Here is a 23,052-nt window from a genome sequence, read left to right on the forward strand (position 1 = left end):
TGTAATAATATAAGTAAAGAAAAGAATAGAAGAAAAGATATAAAAGTATAGGTGAACAAATTTGAAAGGAAGAAAAGATAAATGAGATAAGGAGAGACAATTGGACAGGGGACGGAAGGCACACTGGTGCACTTATGCACGCCCCTTAGTGACCTCTAAGGAACCTGGAGGGGTCAATCGTGGAGAGTCTAAGGGGAAAATGTTGGGGGTTAGGGGTTGACACTACTGAGTCAGGTAATGAGTTCCACGCTTCGACAACTCGGTTGCTAAAGTCATATTTTTTACAGTCAAGTTTGGAGCGCTTAATATTAAGTTTGAATCTGTTGCGTGCTCTTGTGTTGTTGCAATTGAAGCTGAAGATCAAGTTGCCCCAACCCAAACAGATCACCAATTGTTTCTCCAGGGCCAAAAGATAAAGTGTTACCTGCCCTCAGTTCACTGAGAAAGGAACTTCTGCCTGACTTTCCCATTACACATCAAAAGAAGTAGACTGGCTAAAATGGTGTTATCCAGTTTTCCTGCTGTGTTTCATTTTGTAAAACACAAGAACCTCCAACCACCCATTTCCTCCCATTTATGACTGTATGACTATAACTTGTTGCTTGTATCCTTGTGATTTATATTAATATTGATTGTTCCCTGATTGCTTATATGTACCCTATGACAAACATTAAGTGTTGTACCTCATGATTCTGGACAAATGTATATTTTTCTTTTATGTACACTGAGAGCATGTGCACCAAAGACAAATTCCTTGTGTGTCCAATCATACTTGGCCAGTAAAGGATTCTCTTCTTTTCTCTCCTCTCCTCTCCTCTCTTCACTCTTCTCTTCATTTCTATTCTATTCTATTCCAATTGGCTACTGTGTGCTGTAGCTGGGATGGCATCTTCAGGTCAGTGGTCAGGGCCCTCTAAAGCTACTTCATCCTGGACTGCTAGGCTAGGTAGTAACAGTCCAGGATGAAGTAGCTATGGGTCTTAAAGCAAAAACAAAACAAAGCTGCTTTGGTGCATTGCTAAAAGGCTGATTTTGTGTATGTGTGTGAAACCAGATGAATTTGACAAACATTTTACCAATTCCCCATCCTTGCATCCATCCTCTTGCTCTTTGATCTCGCAGTGCCTTTTTGATAGCATTGATGAAGGCATGCAAATGTGCATGGGTTTTTTAAATGTGTTTAGATTTTTTTTTTATTTTTAGAGATATTAGATTTCTTGTATTCTGTTGTATTAATGTTGTACGCCGCCCTGAGTCTATTCGAGAAGGACGGCATAGAAATCGAATTAAATAAATAAATAAATTGACCACAGTATCCTTCTTTGGATGCAATCCAGGGGATGGAAATTGTGGGCATTCCTTCATAGTCAGTTCTACATGGTATTGGCTGTGGGGAAAAGCCACATTCCTAAGGTGCCGCTTTTGTGGGGTGCTCCAGGGCTCCATAGTCTCACCTGCCCTATTTAACTGATGAAATATAAAACTGCTAGTGTCTGCTGGTGTCTGGTCTTCCATAATCAATATACGGCCTTCTCCAAGTCCTGTCAACTAGACAATGTCGTTTGGCGGGACCTAGGGGAAAGGCCTTCTCTGTAGAGGCCCCGGCCTTCTGGAATCAGCTCCCCCTGAGGATCCGTACTGCCCCCACCCTCCTTGCCTTTCGTATGAGTCTTAAGATTCATTTATTTCATCAGGCTTGGGCTGATTAGATCTTGGCCCCGGCCAACGAATGATTGTGATTGTTGTACGACTGGGTGTGATTGATTTTAATATTCAGAGATTTTAAATAGCTATTTAATTTTAATTTAATTGGATTAATGCTGTTGTAATTTGCTGTTTTTTATATGTTATAAGCTGTCCCGAGTCTTTGGAGAGAGGAGGCCCAGAAATCCAATTAATAAGTTTCAAGTTTCAAGTTTTATTGGATTTATATGCCGCCCCTCTCTGAAAACTCGTGGCAGCTAACAGCAATCATAGACAATATACAATAATAATCCACTACTAAAAGCAAATTAAAACCCCTTAATATAGAAAACCAAACACACATACAAACATACCATGCCTACCATTGTAACGGCCTAGGGGGAGAAGAAATCTTAATTCCCTCATGCCTGGCGGCAGAGGTGGGTTTTAAGTAGCTTATGAAAGGCAATAAATAAAACAAATAAACAAATACTGATGATATCCAAGTTTCTTTGCCAAAAATTGGAAGCCAAAATCACAAAACTGTGTCTATTTTGTCATTTGGGGGATTCACTGGAAAAAGCAAATCCAATAAATAAATAAATAAATTAATTAATTAATTAATTATGTTTGGAAGAGTTACTGGTAAAAGGAAACCAGTTCACCAATGAACATGGTGACACCATGTTCAAAGCTGACACCACCAGAGCATAGAACAACTCAAAGAAGTAGTGCAAGAAGACCTGGACAGATCTGGACCTTAGAATCAACAAGAGTTGGACATGACTCAATAGATAACATCATCAACGTCTTTTGACCTGCAGGCCAGCCATCAAAATTGTGCCCCAAAGCCTGGAGCCTCTATGGGCCTACATGGAGAGAAATCAACTCTGCTTCAATTGTATCTTGACCGATGGCTTTGGCTGCTAGGATTTTTCATCCTTACTCATAGTTGAGGTTGCAGTTTCCCAGTAAGGAGGAGCATCCAGGTTAAGAACGCATCCTCTTGGATTCAGAGCTCCTGCTTGATGAGCAGATGACAGTTGTTGCCAAAGGGGTGTTTGCACTGTTCCATCTGGTGTGCCAATTGTGCCCCGTCCTGAATCGATCAGTCTTCCAGTTACTCACGCCCTTGTCACCTAAGAGTACTGCAGTCCACTCTACATGAGATCACCCTTTAAGACTTTAAACTGGTTCAGAATATAGCAGGATGAGTAATGATGGATGTGTCTCTGGATGCCCATGTGAAGCATCTTCTTTATGAGCTGCATTGATTGTCATTGTGCTTTTATGTGTGATTCAAAGTGATTTATCAGCCATAAAACTCTACATGGCATAGAGCTTGGCCTAGTTGCAAAGCTACCTATCACAATGCACGTTGAGTCCCCTAAAGAAGTCTTATCTTTTAGGACCCACAAAGCACACTTTCTCTTTAGCAGCACACATGACCTTTAGAATGACATCACCTCTGGTATTCATTCAGCCAATGACAGTCTAGAAAGCCTTAAAGATTTGGCTCTTTACCCAGGCCTTAGGATAGAGTAGATGAGGCTTCCTTGTTTGTGAAGTTTTATGTTTGCATTATTGTTGGATTGCCACCTTACGATTGGAACGTGGTTATTTTGAAGGGAAGGGTTGTATTTTTCTGTTTTTCTGTATGTATTATTGTGAGCCACTCAGATTTGGATGAAATCAGGAAGCATCCCAACTGAATGAATGATGAATGAATAACAAAAATGTTTATTAATGGAAATCACGCGGCCTCAAATAATTATCAATGGAAAGAAAAATATTCAATGCTTGCTTTCTTGGCATGGGTGGACGGGGTAAACAGGAAAGGAATCCATCAATCAGGCACCCTAGCAAACATGGTCCAGGCAGAATTTGAGGAAAATGTGGAGGGTAATATTGAAATCTGGAATGGTATTTCATAAACAGATTTCTTTTCCAAATACCGTATGCAGAACAGTCAAGTAGCTAAAGGCTGAAGTGCAAAAAAAGAAGAAAAAAAGGCTAACAATTTTTGCCCCTCTCTCAAAAATTGATCATAAGCACTTTCCTGTTTTCAACTTCATATCCAGAGCTTCTGAGATATTCATAAACACTCTGCATCGCTAGCAACTATACTACGTTTTATCACCCAAACACGGAACAATGCAGCTTTGTGCGCCTGTAACTAAATGCCTACAATCAGAATCGTCTACCTACCTACAGTATTTAGAATACAGTAATACTGTTAAGAATTCAAGCAGCAGAGTTACAAACAAGCTATACCCCTTATATAAAAAATACACTAATGAACACAGATTGAAAATAAATGGCTAAACATAATTCTTAGCCTGTGAATATGTTATTTCTCCTTTATTTCTCAAAATAAAATGTTTTAAAATCTCGGAATCAGTTACAAGGAGACTTCATTTTATACACATCAGCGGTGGTTTTCTACCGTTTTGCCCAGTTCAGGTGAACCAGTAACGGTGGTGGGTGGTGGGAGACTCCGCCCGTCCACCCGGACATTATCATGGATGCCCTGTGCATGCACAGAAACAGCACATGAGCACATCTCCAAACCAGTAGCAAAGATGAGTGAAACCCATTACTGATACACATCTTGGTATTTTCCAGTTCTCTCTGCAAAGAAAGACACATTTATATTAAAGCATACACAGCCTCTGTTTTAAACCAACATAATTTTAAGACGGATTAATGCATTGGTTTCACGATAAGCTGCCTTAATTTATATTTTCTGCAATTTGTAGCCTCTTGATGTAAGTTTTAGATATGTATCATGCATGAACTTTCCATTAGCATATATTATGAAAAGTCAGGAAGTGGCTAAAATATTGCTACCAGTTTCATTTTTAGCGGAATCATTTGAAATTCTCATAGCTATAATTGAAACTCACTAATGTCTTTAAGTAAATAAATCCAAAAACATGATATGCACCCATTCTAAAAGAGGAAGAATAACTCCAATAAATAAGAAAAATAACAATAGTATAGGTACATCCATATTTTATCACTCTTTTATTCGTATTAAAAATGCAGATTAATAATGTACTGTAAGAAATATTTATTTTTGGCTGTCCTAAAAATCATATTGTTCTCAACTTAAATGGATAAACTCAGAATCTATGGCTCTGTATGTCTGTGACATACACAGTATGACTGTAATTTGGATGAAGATGGTTGAATGGTTTTAAATTTGGGTTTTTTAAGCTTAGTTTTTATGGTTGGATTTCATAATTCTATATTTGTATTGTTTTTATATGCTGTAAGCATATGCTGAGTCCATTTGGAGAAGGATAGCCTAGAAATCCAAACAAACAAAATAAAATCTTGGATTAAACTCTATGGGAGTGGGGAAAGAGTTTACTTTTAGTTTTGAAGATGATTTCAAAAGTTTTATCTGTTGTCACAAAGAGTTGTGTTAGTTCTTCAGATTCCCACCCAACAAATAGTTAATGTCTTTCATAGTGAGGAAAATTTATGAATCCTATCTTCTTATCAACTTACCCTCTTTTAGTTTTCCTTTAACTTCTTCCCCATCTAATGACTCATGCCTGCCTTCACTATCTACTTCCTATTTACATTTTCTCATTGGTTTTAATTTTAAAGATATATAATTTTCAAAACACTTGGCAAACCAGATTGTCTACTTGTATTTATTTTTCTAAATAATATGGAGAACTTTCAGATGGGACAAACTGTTGAAAATAGAACAAAATTTTCAGGAAATTGGTACATACACGTAAATGTTCTAAAGCAGAATCTGGCTGACCACCTCCTCAGAGTGCTATTGCAACATATTTCTTTCATTTGAAAAAGTCCACATTAGAGGCATCTGTCTAGATAAATTATTCAGGCCATCTGAGTTTTTTAAAAAAGTGTAAAAATTCACTTTAGTCTTTGAAGTAGCAATCTGACGGAGAGTTAGGCAACTTGATAGTTTCCAGCTGTTTGGGAGTTTCATTCACAGTCAGAATGGCTAATGCCACTGGACTGTGAGAAATGTAGTGTCAGGTATCTGGAAAGCACTAGATGGGTAATCCTTGGGCTGCAGAATCGAATCTCCCCAGGAATATGCAAACTGGCCATCTCAGTATTGTCTTTTTCAGATCACATAGACCTAGACAGAGTTTCATATGAACTAAATAAGCATCCACAAACACAGCCAGAATCTTCTGCAATTTACTAGGGGTGATGACAAAGTCATAGCTGATTATCGAACCTTTCTTGCAAATAGGCAAAGATGAAACTATCCTTTCAGATGTTGCCAAAAGTCCATCAACCATATGCTGCTTCTAGCTGGGTTCAACAATTATGGAAGAGTTGTTACTTCTTCATTATTGCTCCAATTACTTACGGATTTGAAGGTAAGAGTTTAGCATGTCCTAAAGATCTTGTAAAAACGATACATGTGTTATCTTGAGAATATATCAGCACTGGTCCAGTAATCTGGGAGCTAAATCTATTGTGTTGTTCTAAAATGATCTTTGAAAAGTACTTGAAGATTTCAGATGCTTTGCAGAATACAGTTGTCTTATTTCTTATACTATCATATTTCAGAGTATTGACTTAATCCCTGTTCATTATTTAAGAGAACAGAAGATTCAGAAATTGATCTCCCAAAGGCGTGAATGGCATTCTGTTCCATATATTCTTCTTGGAATTTAACTTTATTCTAAGTGTTATTTCAAGATGGAGATTTGTTTGTGTGGCTTTTAGTTGCTAATTTGGATTGTTTTCAGTCTGGTTGCTAATCTTAGTAACAGTGGAGTGAGTGGCATTGTATGGATTTAGCTCTTAGGACTGGTTGGTAGTGGAGCTGAGATATGTATTAGATTAGTATTCTGGTTTTTTTTTCAGTATTAAACTAATTCTAGGAGTCACTGCTACAACTATTTTTAGTAGGACATTGGCAATGACAATGCTAAGTAACGTTAATAATTTCTTAGATTAGAGAGGGACGTCAAACTGGCGGCCCATGGGCAGGATGTGTCACACACAGGCCATGCCCACCCCAGCTCTGCAAAGGGAAAAATGTTATGAAACATCACGTGATGGCAACGTGACGCTATGAGTTTGACACCTGTGGATTAGACAGTCAGTTTGGTCTAGTGCAGTGATGGCAAATCTTTTTGTCACCGTGCGCATCCATGATGCAATGTGTGCATGACCCCCATGTGTCCTGCCCGCACACATGTGCATGCGATCCCCCTGCATACGCCCTATACTCCATGCATGTGTGCAACCCCATGACCACCTGTATCTCAAGCATGCACCTGTGATCCCCCAACATGCGCCCCATACCTGCGCGTGCATAAGTGACCCCTGGACATGTATGTGTAACCCCCTGCACACCCCATCCCCTGTACATGGACATGTGGCCCCCGCATACGTATTGAATGAATGATTTTGATATTTAGTTTTTATAATGTTTTTAGCTAATTATCTATATTCATTGGATCCAATTGCATTATTGACATGTTGTGAGCTGTCCTGAGTCCACGGAGAGGGGCAGCATACAAATCCAATTAATAATAAATAAATAAATAAATAAATAAATAAATACATACATACATACATACATACATACATACATACATACATACATACATAATTTACCCTGTGCATGCATGCACATCTCCTGCATTCAGCCCACCCCCCGCATGTATGGCAGAGACCCCAAAACCAGCTGGTTAGTGGAAGATGTGTGCACATGTGCAGTGGAACTGAGCTGGGGCGATGGATCGTGGGCCACAGGTTCGCCATCATGGGTCTAGTGGTTCAGGAACCAGGGTAGAAATCAAGACAGAATCCTGAGACTTTCACCCATTTTTAAAATATTTGTCATTAGTAGTAATTAGCTATATTGCTGCTTTCTCACTCGGTCTCATTTGCTTCTTAATAACAAATACATTTGAATGTATAATTAAATAACCCTAGTTTGCTTTTCCTCGATTTTTATACAACTCAGTACAACCTAGCGGGGTGGGGTTGTGGGGAGCCTTTCTAATATTATGAATTGGACTTTGGAGAAACAGTGTAGAAAGTATAATAATAATAATAATAATAATAATAATAATAATAATAATAATAAGAAGAAGAAGAAGAAGAAGAAGAAGAAGAAGAAGGGCGGCATAAAAATTGAATAAATAAATTAATAATAATAATAATAATAATAATAATAATAATTTATTAGATTTGTATGCCACCCCTCTCCGAAGATGCTTTCAAACGTTAGTGTTGGGGAAGACTCCTGAAAATAGAATGAGACGAATTACCAATGAAGAAATGGCTCAAATCAAACAAATCAAATCTAAGCCCTCACAGGAGGCACAAATGACCAGTTTCAAATGATGATGCTTTGGACACATTATGTATGCAAAAACTTGGCTCTCTGGGAAAGTTATTGGAAAAGGTGGAAGGAAAGAAAAGATGATCATCATCATCAGCAAGATGGTCCTAGTTGCAATAGCAATAGATGTATTGTTGGAAGACTTGAAAGAACCAGTTAGACCATCCATGAAGAAAATATATCTATCTGGTTGCTAAGAATTGACATGGATTTGATGGCAGATAATCAATTGAAAATATATATATGAATAATTAACAGTAGAATGGACCACCTTGAGTAGTTAGTGACTTTGGCATCCCTGGATTTCTTTTCTTTTTTTGTGGGTATAAATTTTTTATTGTTTTTCACACCTTACAGAGATTCCAATTTACATACCTCAAATTAAAATATAATACAATACAATATCAAATGCCAATTTCTTAGTCAAATTAATCATTTTTTTTTAATTATTTATCCAATTATTTCTGGTATATATCATTCATCCTATGCTACCTCCTTTCCAAATGCTATCATCTGGATTTTAGATAATGTTCTTCGCTTTCATTTATATTTAAAGTGCTATCTAAATTTCTCTTGGCTATTTGCTGTTTCTCCTAACTATGCCATGGTGCTTCAGTCCCTTTCTAGTGTTCTTACAAAACACATTCCTACTTTCATTAAAAAAACCAACCTCATTTTATTATAACTGCCCTTAACAATAGAAAATATCCAAATTTACGTCTTTTTAAAAGCCCAGGAACGAAAGGGGAAAAAAAGTATAAAAGAGAAAAGGAAAGGAAAAAGAAGAGCGGAAAAGAATAAGAAACGGAAAAACACTATTCATATTGTATCTTAATCTATACATAGGAGGAATGGTTGTTATTAGAAACTTTAAAATACATTTCCTACTCAATTCATTTATTTCACTTCTTTCATTATATCAGTATGTCATTTCTATTTTAACAAATCAAAATAAATATAAACCATTATTACTTCATTATTTTATGCAAAAAGTATCCTCAATTAAAAAAACAAAAACAAACTATTAATATTCTTCCCTACATATTTTCCACTGCCGTTCTTAGTGTGATAATATAAACCCCGCTGCCAATCCCAGCATAATAATCTTCCCTAATCTATGTGTCACTGTCATATCTTCCCTATTCTAATTGTTTTCACTGCTAAATGCAGTGCCATAATCTTCCCTAATCTATATATTTACCTAATATTATCCCTAATTCTAAATGTCTTCCACTATTGAACTCAGTGATAATCTTCCTTAATCAATTGATTTTAACTCTTTGTTGTTTCATGTCTTTCCTATATAATACCTAACATAATTAGTGCTAGTTATTATCCCATATTAATCCTACTCCTGTTATTGTAACTCTCCTCCCTTATCTTTTCCCCTTCCTCCCACTTTATTTATCACCATAAATCAAATAAGCAATTTATAATTCAATCAATCAGAATAATAAAATAAAAAAGAGAAAAAAAAAGGTATGATGGTATATTCGGGTTTCTTCCCGTGTAGGATTTAGAAATTTCTGGTGACGTTTCAAAGAGGTCCCACTCGTCATCTTCAGGCTGGTGCTTCTGTCCTTGTTCTAGGGCGAACATAGCGAGACCTGAGCTGCCTTCCTTCTATAAATACTGGTGGCTGGGTGTGGTTTGATGGCTGGGATATGTTTGTTAATGAGGGCTGGTTTCCAGATGTCTGGTAGGTGGGAGGTATCATTCTGCTTGTTCATATTTTGGGGATGTTTTTCTATGTCGATGGCTTCCATGATTATTCTTTTGCTGTAGTGTTCTGTTTTGGAAATTAATTTAGTACTGTCAAAATCAATTTCATGTTCTGTAGTTTTGAAGTGTTGGAAAAGGGAGGAGGTTTTTTCTTTTTTTCTTAATGCATTCTTATGTTCTGCAACACGTGCATTTACTCTCCTGTTAGTTTGTCCAATATATGTGGCTAGCTAGAAAACCAGGGAGTTTATCAAATACCATGTAAAATTTGCCCAGCCACATATATTGGATTTTAACAGGATATCACCCCCAATCCACAATCATTAACTAATCAGCATACCTCAGTTAAATCAACGACCCCAGGTGTTACCCCACTGACTCACCAGGAAGTTTCTACACAGCAGGCAATTGCTGAGCCATCAAACCACACCTAGCCACCAGTATTTATAGAAGGAAGGCAGCTCAGGTCTCGCTGTGTTTGCCCTAGAAAAAGGACAGAAGCACCAGCCTGAAGATGACGAGTGGGACCTCATCGAAACGTTGCCAGAAATTTCTAAATCCTACACGGGAAGAAACCAGAATATACCAAGACCATCATATATATCAGAATATACCAAGACCATCATATATATCTACATACATACATACATGCATGCATGCATGCATACATACATACATATATATATATATAGTAATTTATAACTTTTGTAAGAACAAAGAAAAGAGAAAAGAAGGTGCTAATATCTTTTAGTAATTTTTAAATATTCTTACACATATTTTAATTTTAATTTTCTTAAAAACATTTAATTCTTAAAAGTATTTAATTTCAATTTATATTATTCAATGTAATTTCAGTCAGATCAGACGGTCCACATGTAATTTCAGTCAAATCAATCAGTCCAGCGGCATCCCTGGATTTCTTAGACCAGAGACTGGAGAATCATTTACCATGGATGCTTTAGATTGGATTTATTAGGATGAGAGTTTTGATGGTCTAAATTGGTAGTTCTCAAACTTTCTAATGCCACGATCCCTTAATAAGTTCCTCATGTTATCTACCATAGGTCTAGCACCAATTCTCCCAACAGAACTTTAAGCTGATTGGCAGGAAAATCAGAGGGATAACCCCACTGTAAATGCCTGATTGGTCAGATTGTAAAAAGATGCTCCAAGGTCCCAGAATAGAAGCTTTAGTTCCTGACACCATGGGGAAATTGTCTTTTCCCATGGTCTTAGGTGACCCCTGTGAAATGATTGTTTGATCCCCCAAAGCAATCTCAACCCCCAGATTGAGAACCAGTGGTCCTTTTCAACATTAGAAGTCTTTTATTAAAATTGCCATTCTATATGGTTCTTCCATATTGCAAAGTAGCTCTTAGTGGTAGAGTTCCTTGTCCAGCTTTATGTGAAAAATATTGTTACAAGGACTCAGGCAATCTGTTTTCACTTTCCACATTCCTCATTACTCCCCACTCCATGTTTATTCACAATCACTGAAAATTTCACTGTGATTTTATTTAATAAATTTATTTTATTTTACTGTATATTAGAAAGTATTAGGGAGGGAAGGGAAACCAATTACAAAATGTACCTTTTCAAAATGCATGGTGAAAGAATGTGCTTCTCAAAAGACTGTGAAGGTATCATCTGCCCTGAATGTTAAAAGATTAATTTTCTTATCGTGCTTATACAGAATTTAAATCAAAATCTCTATAAATCATACTCTAAAATAGTTTGTAAGGGTCAGTACAGGATGCTTTATAGTTCATTCTTCCTTCCCATAGAGTTCACCTCTTCCTAGAGGCAGTAACTTGCCACAAGCTATTGAGTGGGTCCACAACACAGTATAAGGTTTATATGAACTCTACCTACATTTCATTCCAAGGACTGCAATTTAAATGATTTGTCTGTTGAATGTTAAACATATCTTTAGCATGTTTTGCCTTCCATAGCAATGCCTCTGGCAAAACCTAAGCAATAATTACACAATATGTGCAGGATATATTGCACATATTGCTAAATCTTGTCCAAGTACTTTATTGTACTTCATGCAGGTATTATTGTAAGCTTTTAAAAACTGAATGTACTTTTGCAATCTTTAACAGAAACTAATAATTCACTGCTATTCAAGTAATATGTTGATAAGTTTTGTATAGCTATTGTCAGAGAAGGTGTATTATTTTGATTCTCACATGTTCATATAAATGTCAGTTGTGCCGCATGTCCATTAAATATAATTTAGGAAATTGTAAAGGAATCATGAAGGTGGGTCAAAACATAGTGATTCTAATAGGGAATAGGGAAAGGTTGGAATATAATAAAGTCACAAATTATGTATGAACATGAGTTTTATGTCACTAACTTTTCAACATTGTGTTAATTTAGTTACTGTATTTTTCAGAGTATAAGATGGACCTTTTACCTCCTAAAAGAGGCTGAAAATTTGGGTGTGTCTTATACTCCAAATGTAGCTTTTTCGAAGCTTTTTTTTTTCTAATGACATGCTAACGATATTCCCAGCCTGGAGGATTTTTTCATTGCTACTCTGAAGAATTTTTTCCCTGCAGCCCTGTCTTTGCAGGCTTGTTTTTATTGCTACACCCTCCAAAGATTTTTTTTCCAGCCCTAACCAGGGGATAAAATAATATGCTGAAATGGACCAGACTAAGGACGCTAGCCAGATAAATACCTTGTAGGTAGATTCCCCCCCCCCTATATTTCTTCCCCAAACTAAGGTGTGTCTTGTTTTCTAGTCCATCTTATGGTCCAGAAAATACGGTATTTAGGGATTTGTTCTGGATTAGTTGCCATATTGGTTTGTGATATAGAATAAAGATTTTTAAAATGTACAAACATTTTTTTCTAATAAAGGAATTTATTAGTATAATGAAACTGGTTGAAACTTTTTGCTGCTGGACAATATATATTAGTACTCATCCTAGGTTACTGTTACTGGTTTTTATATAGTTCTATGTAATTATATTCAATTATAATATGAAAATATGAACATTACACTCAGTAATCTAATATGTAACTATACTATATGATCACATTGTACAATCTTGCTTCCAGACACTTTCACACTTAAATCAGCATATTAGACATGAGGCGATGTCCTTCTATAATTTGAATAATTCAGAACTGTGGCAAGGAAAACTGGTACAAAAATTTTGAGATCAATGATATCAGTGGCATAAATAAGGTCTGCCATTAGAATGCAATGTTTCCCATTAGCTGCTGTTCTGAGCAGGAAAAATGCAGTCTTCCTGTTGAAATATATGTACAAGACACTAATAAAAACTGCATGAGAAGGATTACCAAATCTTGGATAGCTCAAGATGGCAGCAGAGAGATATGGAATTCTTTGCAGGCCAGATCAACTCTAGGGTTTGAAAACCAAAGCCCAACTAGCATAACTTGACTAGTTGTTTTGCCTAATCTCATGTAAACATTTGAGTAAGAATATGCCATGCAAGGTATCCACAGATAACTAATCAAACACATGTTCACATGTGACGTTTAAATTACCAATGAGCTTATTTAATAATGCTGATCACCATCATGCAAAACGCTGGAAGGAGTGTTAAAATTCTGTCTACCATAGGTTTTATTTTTAAATTGAAAGTATGTCAAGAGTTTTCCTAATCGTAAACATATACAAAGGAGACATCAATGATCCAGTATCTACTAAATATATTTGGAATTTTTATAAAATAAACAGTGTCCATTCACATCACACCTACTAAGTAACTGGGATTGTACTCTTGCCAACAACACACATGAAGGTACAACAGCATAATATAAAATGTATGTGCATTTTAAATATCAGCTAAATAAATAAACTAGTAATAATCAATAGTTTTAATGCTATCATAATTATATATTTATTCATGTTCTAATCTACTTTTTAACAACCAAACATGGGTTGTAAATCAAGAACTGGGGTGGCCTTAAACAGGCAACTACTCTGTCTGCCTAGCGCAGAGCTCCAAGAAGCACAATAACCTAGTCACTCATATCAACTGGAATACTGCTTCCGACATTGGTGTAACGTATTACTACCAATAACCTCATCCTTCAGGAATTTATCTAATCATCTTCTAAAGCCTTCTATGCTGGTGGCATCACTCATATCTTTTGCAGCCAGTTCCATGTACTGTGTGAAAAAGAACTTTCTTTTGTTTGTTGGCCTTTTAAGTTTCTCTGTCTGCTATCTCCACTTCATACTAAGTTTATACTCCCTTTTTATTCCTTCACATCCTCCACACTTTGAAAGCTTGAGATCGTTTTCCCATCTGGAAGGGATGATTTGCTCAACTCCCTTGTTTATTTACTCATTGCTGCTCCTTCTCTCAAAAACACTTCAGAGTTCAGAATGATTCCTAAGGAGTCCTTTATCAACATGTATCCAACCCTGCTGTTTTCTTAGCAACAGTACCCAAGCGATTGGTCACTCCTGCTTTATGAGATTTTTCATGTTCATAATCTAGCCTATGGCTTTGGTGTTACTGGATGGACTATCATCCAAATCCCAACCAAGCCTGCCTGGTTTAGCTTCAGGGATGTTCAGCCTGGTACTGTCACCTGCTAGACACGATCTTTTTTGTCAACATGTGCTTGGGGTATATACATTGTGGCATCCCATTTTTTTGCTACTTTATATTTTACCAAATAACCTATAGCAGAGTCCTTGGTGCTTTCTGAGTTTGGCTATAATTTATACAGTATATCCAAATATTAATCTATAATTGGCTAGGTTTACACTACAGCTTCTAAAATCACATTACAAATAGTCCTCAACATACAATTTGTATGTTAGTGTACCATTCAAAGTTATAAAAAATAGTGTCTTATAAATCTTTTTCACTTATGACCATTGCAGTACCCCATGGTCACATGATCAAAATTCATACGCTTGGCAGCTGGCTCATATTTATGACATGTGCATTGTCCCAAAGTCATGTGGTCACCTTTTGTGACCTTCTGACAAGTCAATGGAAAAGCCAGATTCGGTTAACAGCTTTACCAGTAACTTAATAACGGCACTCTTTCACTTAACTAATGTGGCAACAAATGTGATAAAATGGGACAAAATTCACTTAATAAACATTTCACTTAGCAACAGAAAGCTTAGGCTCTAATGTGGTCATAAGTTGAGGACCACCTGTGGCAGTTGCCAGTGCTCTCTAAATTTATACCGCTTTCTGGATGTCCTAAAGAATTATACATAGCTAATTTAAAATTGAGGGGGCTTAGCTAATTTAATAAAGGAGAATATTTGTAGGTCCGGAGTTGAAATGAGGGGTGGGGGTCCTCGGTGCTCTCTGAGCTTGCTTGTTTTCTTGCAGACTTTTCATTACCCAAACTAGGCAACATCATCAGTGCTAGTAAAGGATGCTGTCAGTTTATGTTCTGGTGTCTTGCCTGTCTGGGCAGGTTGAGCTGTTTACTGATGAATCTTTGGCAGTTTCTTGATCGGGGAATTTGTTTACTTGGCTAGTTTACCTAGGAAAAGGTAAAGCTCTTCACAAACCCTCTTTTTTAAAAAACAGAGATACTGCAAATCGGGAAGAACTCCATCTTCCCAAAGCCGAGATTCGCTGGTCCATTTCGCCCCCAGTTTTACTCCGTCACAAGTCCACCCGCAATTTGACCAGCCCCCAAAACTCTGCTCGACCCGCTACCTGAAGGGCGTACATGGGGCGTGAGGTGGGGGGAGAAGGGGAAGGTGAGGTGGGGCGTAGCCCATTCCAACGTCACCCCACAGCAGGACCAGGTGTGCAACTGAGTAGTTATTCGTGCAAGACCTTCGGGGAGGGAGGGGGGAGACAACGCTAACGGGCGAGGGGAGACACCGGCATGGCCCCTTCCCTTCTGAGGGAGCGTCTGTTAGTGCCCTGTAGGATGCACGCAAGGCGGCTCGGGGCGCAGGACGGACGGGAGACATTCTCCCCTCAGCCGCCAAGCCGGTGCGTGTGTGTATGTGTATGCCGTGGGGGGGGGGGGGACGAGAAAGGGAGACGTCTCGCTCGCCGCTGGGCGTGCGCACGCAGCCGCCTCGGCTCCTTCCTTCTCGGCCTCCCTCCCTCCGGCTCGCTCCACCGTCCCCCCGCCCGTCCGCCTGCCTGCTCGCTCTCCCTCCCTCCCTCCCTTCGCTTCTCTCTTCTCTCTCCTCCCTCCACCAGTTCCCCGCTCTCGCGTTGGTTGCCGGGATCGCTGGCCGCTTTGGTTAATGTCCGCCATGTTTGCCATGGCGCAGGGAGCGGATCGAGCGACCCCGGCGCGGATCTAGGGCTGCGGGCGGCTCTTCGAGGGAGCTGTTCCGGGGCGGCCGGGCTCTCCATGGTGTGTCGGGCCGGGGTCGGGAGCGGCTGGGAGGCGGCGGTGAGGCCGTAGTGAGGGTCCCTCTCGCCCCCCCCCAGCTCCCCCAGCCCGGCCCCGGGGTGTTATTGTGAGGGGGAGACAATGAGCAAACTCTCCTTCCGAGCCCGGGCGCTAGACGCCGCCAAACCGCTGCCTATCTACCGCGGCAAGGACATGCCCGATCTCAATGACTGCGTCTCCATCAACCGTGCCGTGCCGCAGATGCCCACAGGCATGGAAAAGGAGGAGGAATCGGTAAGGGAGCCGCGCAGGGGGGGGCACCATTGTTTATCAGACGTCCCCCTCCCCTCACGGGAAATAGGCCATTGGCATTCACTAAGCGCCGCTACGCACGCTTCCCGCCGCAGCGGCGCACGTCCCCGATGGGGCCTGCGTAAAGAGCGCAGCGTAAGCTCTCCTCCGTCGCCGTAAGCGGGGCCTTGCTCCGCCATCTTCTTGCTTGCCCAGGACTCGCGAAGTGTTTTGATTAGCGGGAGAGGGAGGGAGGGAGGGGGGGAGAAAGAGGGGGAGGCCTTACGCTGGCGTAACTGGAAGGAAGCGCAAAAGGCGTCCCTGAATGGAAGAGTATGCGCGCCGGCCGCTATTGCCGGAACTTGTCTTGCGAGCTGTAAAACCCGGAGCTTGCCTTGCGCCGCGGCCGGGTTTTCTGATTTTCAGCCGGGCCTTTGCCGATTCGGCCTGGAGGACCGCTAGGATTCCCAATTGCCCATGCAAGGATTGTCCTTGTTTCAATTCTTCATAAGACAGGCTTTGCCTTTTCTCTCTCCCCCCCCCCCGGTTCGCTTTGAAGCTGGCGGCTCCTTTAGCAACCAGTGGGGGTAGCTCTTCGTCTGCATAAAAGTAGCAAATCGTAGTTTTGGGGAAAAGCGAGCAAAGTCTTGGATCCCCGTTACATTTTCATGAAATAACGCTGTGCCCTTTTGTGTTGGGGCTTTGACCCCCCCTCCCCACTTTTTTTTTCTCTCTGACAGCTTGGGCTTTTCCAAGCCATGCTTTGGGGGAAGGAGCTTAAGCTGTCAGTTGCTTTGGCTAATGTATGGGATAGGCAAAGTAAAACATCTTGAATTTCTATATAATCTTCACATCTGTTAACTGACACGTCGGGGTGGGGGGTTATTTTCACTCGCCGAAACAGGGGTTCTAATGCAATTCTTTCCTTAGGCAATCCGGAAATCTTTATGTATGCTTATAGTGAGGTAAATTTAGCTATGGTTAGGATTGCACAGACTCACACAGTTCAGTGAGAAATACTTTAAATGCCACCATAGAATTTTAAGTTGACATCGATTAAACAGGGGACTTTTACCTTTTTCGTGTCACTGACAAATGGAAATGAACTCCTTTCCTTACATAAAGATAGACTGAGTCTAATTTGATGTAAACACATGGTACTATACGTCACATTTGATCCCATTGTGAATTTAATTTTAAACCTGCATGTGTAATTCTTCATGGTCTATTTTGCAATGTTTGTATTTATTTATTTATTATTTTTTTTAAAAAATTAAATATATACATTAAAAAACAAATACTTAAATATCTCTATGAAGTAAATAGCTGTTGCCTGTACCCTTGCTTGGGTAAAGAATGCATTCTTTGCCCTCAAAACTGGACTTTATATATTCTATCATTTTATTTTGTGCTTATTGTGCACAAATTGCTCTTAACAAGGGTAATGTGGGCATACAGAATTCATAGTAAATGTCCTTAGGAATTTCTTCAATGAAAAGATATCTCCGCCTCATTGCCAGCCCACATTGTATTTGATTGGTTTTTCAGAGGTTGGAGTTGTCAACAACAACAACAAAGGCTGCACTTCTTTATGATTGGCTTTCTCATTAGCCTTTTAAAATAGACAGCTTGATTGGTAACTTGATTGGTTACATTCTAGCTGTTTTCTTTTTTACTATGAATTTTAAAGTGGTGCTTTAATGTTGCTAGTTCATTACTAGCTTTTTGTCAGAAGTATGTTTGTAATGCTAACTATAATGTTTATGCATTTTGTTTTTGTTTTTAACTGTACAGATTAGTTGAAAACAGAATAACATTAGTCAAATGTAAAAATACAGTAATTCGCAAAAAGTGGAATTGTCTAAACAGCTAGTCTAAATTTGAGTTAAAGGTAACATTAACAGTATCCTCTTAAACTAGATATAAAATGTGATCCATTTATGGATGAAATTTTAATAAAGCAATTTAAATAAAATTCCCATAATTTATGCTAACATTTTCTGCTATTTTGAAATGCATACAAACTAATAAATGTATAATCCATTAATTTTATTGGAAAGTACTTCCAAACCATAGGGAGAGAATTTTGAAAATTATAGTCAGTTCTAATTATATTAACTAAGAAGCATTCCCAAAGTGTGTGCCACTCATTCTAAGTATTTTAGCACATTTTTGTTTTAAATATGAATGTACAGATTATATAAAGTAAGTAAACACTGAATCAGTTATTTTTATTCTCATGGAAAGTTTTTTCAGACATGATTGAATTCTAATCCAATATTCTGCCTATTCTACTGCAAGTAGTTGTCAATAAAAAAAATCAAGGTCAGGTGGCCAAAAAACAAAAAAAGGGGGGCTGTAGATTTCAGTTGAATGTTGTCCAAATAGATATAGGGAGTGTAGAGCCTTAGGCTTTAGTCATAATGACTTATATATTCCTTCTGCTATCAGAGCAGTCTGCCTCTCAGTAACAGTTTCTAGGAAATAACTGCTCAGTTATTACAGCTTTCATATCCTACTTCTGAAGTTTGCAGGGGTGTCCAAGTGATCCTGGTGGGCAACCAATTGCAGGAGTGTAGCTTCTTCACAGGGAGGTTCTTAAAATGCAACCGATCCCCTGTAAAATAGCTCTTCATCAATGACAAGCACCACCAAGACAATCTGGTGTCATCCAGCAGAGCTTCATTTCTGGATTTCAGTTTATTCTATGTAACAGTATGGTAGTAATAAATGAAGGGATTTTAAAAAGATTTCTATAAAACTTAATTGTATTGCACTTGATTATATTCTCATTGACTTGTTTTGCTCTTTTTGTTCTTTGAGAAAAATACATGATGTGTCTTATGTATAGTATTTATTTTATTTATTTATTTATTAGATTTGTATGCCGCCCCTCTCCGTAGACTTGGGGCGGCATACAAATATACTCATGGACCTGACAGGATGGGTTTATTATGAAGTGACTGGGAATGTGGCATTGAGTTTAATGAATCTTAGTTCACCAATATTTTATTTAGCCAGAATAGGATGAATAGATATGATTTTTTTCTGCTTTTAAACCTTCACCAACTAGAAAACTATCCGATTTGTGGAGCCTAGATGAGTTTCAGAAGGAACTCTCACTTATACAAATAAATAAATGCTATAATGGGAAAGGAGGGGAATACTGGATGTTGTGACCAACACCTGCTTTCAATTCAAAGTGACCTTGATCTGTTACAGTAGTTTGGTTAATTGCCCACAGCATCTTGCAAATTGAAGCTCCTTAGTTTTATGACTCATTCCACTTTGTTGTTGGGTCTCACTGAGTACTTGTATAAACATAACAGTATTTTGTGAGCTGCATTAGTTAGATTATCTAAGTTTACAGAATGGAATTATTTGATGGAAAACAAAAATTAAATAATAGTTTGACATTTCTAGTACTCCATTGCTTTTAAGAGGGTCCAATTAATTTTTTTTTAAAAAATCATTTTGTACAAGTATCATTTAATTCCGTCCAAAATTAACATGGGCCATCTCTAATATAGGAATTTTATGTTGGCGTATTTGATATTACTCAAAATAACAAAATTACACATATAATAAAGCTTAAAAACTGCACAGTTTTCTTATGAAAAGCTTCATATCATTTAAAAAACCATATATTTTCCTTGCTACACAATTAGGAAAACTTTTTTTTTGCAAATTCAGACACTGATTTTGATTTGTTGTCTAAAGACTAACCTCAGCTATGGGTTGTATTCCCAATTAGATTTAAGTAGGATTTATATAACCCCAAACTACTATAATCACTCTTCTTAAGGTTTAAATCTAGTTTAAGATTTTTGCTAAATGATTTTTTTTTCTTAAAGGGTTTTGAATTGTTCACTTTTTGTTGATAAATGAATTTTATAGCTGGATATATTTAGACATGGGAATGTTATACTTTAAATGTATTAATCAATGTACTATTTTATTGATCAACCTGACTGTACGGGTAGTCCTCATTCAGTAACTGTTCTTAAAAGAATAAATTTAATTAATTTTTAATAATAACAGATGCACACTACACTAAAGACAGTGCACAGTGATGCGTGCTCCCACCACCCAACATCATTCATTCAAATCCCTCCACCAAAATGAGGGTGTACTGATTTATGCTATTTTAAACCAAGAACATTACCATGTTTACAAATTATAGTGTGATTCCAGTTTATTCTTTATAACTCAGTCTCAAATTCTACTAACCATAAAACCGCTAACCCTGTCCCATCTTCCCAAAAGTTCTTGTTCGGTAACCATTTGAAATTACGACCCTGAATAAGGGGACTTAAAATTGTTTTTTGTAGTTGTGACATTCACAATATTCCCATGATCACTAGATTATGATTTGGATACTTGACAACTGGCTCACATTTAAAATGGCCACAACATTCCTCAGTCACATGATCACCATTTATGATGTACTCTGCCAGCTTTCAACTAGCAAAGTCAGTGGGGATACTGGCAAGACGTGGTGCATAGTAATCATGACATCTGACAAAAATTAATAAAAATTAAAAAATATAAAAATGAAATTTAAAAAAACAGGGCAGATTCGATCGATTTCTTGGTCTTTTTCGCCATCGTATTTCCCTTTCTATTCACTTGAAAGGAATATTATGAACAAAATTACCATGTAAATATACAGTGTATTTGTAAGGACATCATATATGACAACTTGAGATACCATTGGAAAAGTGGGATACAGCCAAAATAAACTCAGGAATAAATACAAAATATAAATATAAAATGAAATAGTAAATTTGTAATTTTGCTTGAAATTTATCATGAACTCTCAATCTGAGTATTGTATTGGCAGCTCTGTGTTAGCAAAAACTTCAGAAGAGAAGGATTTAGGGGTAGTGATTTCTGACAGTCCCAAAATGGGTGAACAGGCGGTAGGGAAAGCAGGTAGAATGCTTGGCTGCATAGCTAGAGGTATAATAAGCAGGAAGAGGGAGATTGTGATCCCACTGTATAGAGCGCTGGTGAGACCACATTTGGAATACTATGTTCAGTTCTGGAGACCTCACCTACAAAAAGATATTGATAAAATTGAATGGGTTCAAAGACGGGCTACAAAAATGATGAAAGTTCTTAAGCATAAAACTTATCAGGAAAGACTTAATGAACACAATCTGTATAGTCTGGAGGACAGAAGGGAAAGTGGGGACATGATCAAAACATTTAAATATGTGAAAGAGTTAAGGTTCAGAAGGGAAGAACAAGGGGGCACAATCTGAGGTTAGTTGGGGGAAAGATCGGAAGCAACGTGAGAAAATATTTTACTGAAAGAGTAGTAGATGCTTGGAACAAACTTCCAGCAGACGTGGTTGGTAAATCCACAGTAACTGAATTTAAACATGCCTGGTATAAACATATATCCATCCTAAGATAAAATACAGGAAATAGTATAAGGGCAGACTAGGTGGACCATGAGGTCTTTTCCTGCTGTCAGTCTTCTATGTTTCTATAGTAAAATAATTATTTAACAGAAACACTATAAAGTTTCTGTTAAATTGCTGATCCCCTATATAGCAATCAACTAGATCCCAATCATGAATTTCAGTTGAGAACTGACCTGATAGGAGAGCTGAAGATCCATGGCTCTCATTATTCCATCCTTAATTATTTCCTAGCTGCCCAAAATGAATTATGATGATAGGGAAAGGAAGGCTAGTTTTGGCCCCGGGCATATATATAAATAAAGCTTTTCTAATTTCAGAATTTGTTAAAAGCATTCAGTGAGCCATCATAAAATTCAGTTGTCCCCTTTTCTTCATTATATGTTTAACCAGAATGTACATGGCGTATCAGGGCTGTTCTCTTAACTGGAATTGGAGCTCCATGTTAAACACTAATTTAAGATTAAAGTTAAGGGTTTTATTAAATACCTTGGAGTTTTTTTATTATATATGTATGTATGAAGAGAGAGACATAGATATAGAGAAGGAGAGGAGAGATGGGGGGTGGTGTGTTTGTGGTTCTCAATTACCTGTCCTAATGACCTGCTGGGGTAGGTGTAGCTAGGGTGGATCATGTGACTAGGTAGGAGTGAGTAATGTCAAGCTGGCCACGCCCACCCAGGTTTTGTGGCTTCAGGTTACATTAGGCCTGGCTTAGACTCCAAACTCCAGTTGTTTCCAATAGAACGTATGCCCTCACTTTGGCTATCTACAACATCTACAATATACAATATTGTATATCATAACCTTTGCTGGTATATGATATCTGCCAATCTATATTAAGTCAAAAGTCTATATTAAGTCTATATTAAGTCAAAAGTTATTTCTTTTACAGGATTTGTATATTATTGAAGATTTTGGTGCATTTAATGTAGCCTAAGTCGATATGCCAGTGTAATGCAAATGTACATTAGTTCCAATGATTTAATTCAGTTATTTCAGTGGATTGGGTTAAAATATTTTCATTTTCAATTTTGAAATACGGGAAATAGCTAGTACTCAACATTGAAGCATTTCATATACATCTATAGAAAATAATAATGGTATATTTAAAGTAATTACAGTCAAATGTATGTGCATATTTTCACAAAAGTAAGTGCCACTGAATATAGTGGGACCTATTTCTACAGTAATTTGCTGATGATTAAAGATTTGTCTATTAAAAATAAGAGCAGTTGAAAA

The 23,052-nt window shown here is 37.8% G+C and overlaps 1 protein-coding gene and 1 long non-coding RNA gene across 2 annotated transcripts in view; one reads left to right on the forward strand and one right to left on the reverse strand.

Annotated features, from left to right (window-relative positions):
• Positions 1-4,014: 4,014 nt before the first annotated feature.
• LOC139159729 (uncharacterized) lies at positions 4,015-11,418 on the reverse strand. Its single transcript, XR_011557827.1, has 2 exons — positions 11,358-11,418; positions 4,015-4,314 (listed from the first exon to the last, which is right to left on the reverse strand). It is a non-coding gene; the product is annotated as an uncharacterized lncRNA (long non-coding RNA).
• Positions 11,419-15,884: 4,466 nt separating this feature from the next.
• The window catches only part of EPC2 (enhancer of polycomb homolog 2), a 77,190-nt gene continuing 70,022 nt past the window's right edge, over positions 15,885-23,052 (forward strand). Inside the window, exon 1 of the mRNA XM_070731493.1 lies at positions 15,885-16,384. Within this exon, the coding sequence (XP_070587594.1) occupies positions 16,232-16,384 (153 nt within the window). The 5' untranslated portion in view covers positions 15,885-16,231. The remainder of the gene's footprint in view (positions 16,385-23,052) is intronic.

This window comes from Erythrolamprus reginae, chromosome 1 (genome assembly GCF_031021105.1).
Source record: "Erythrolamprus reginae isolate rEryReg1 chromosome 1, rEryReg1.hap1, whole genome shotgun sequence".
NCBI classification, from domain to species: Eukaryota; Metazoa; Chordata; class Lepidosauria; order Squamata; family Dipsadidae; genus Erythrolamprus; species Erythrolamprus reginae.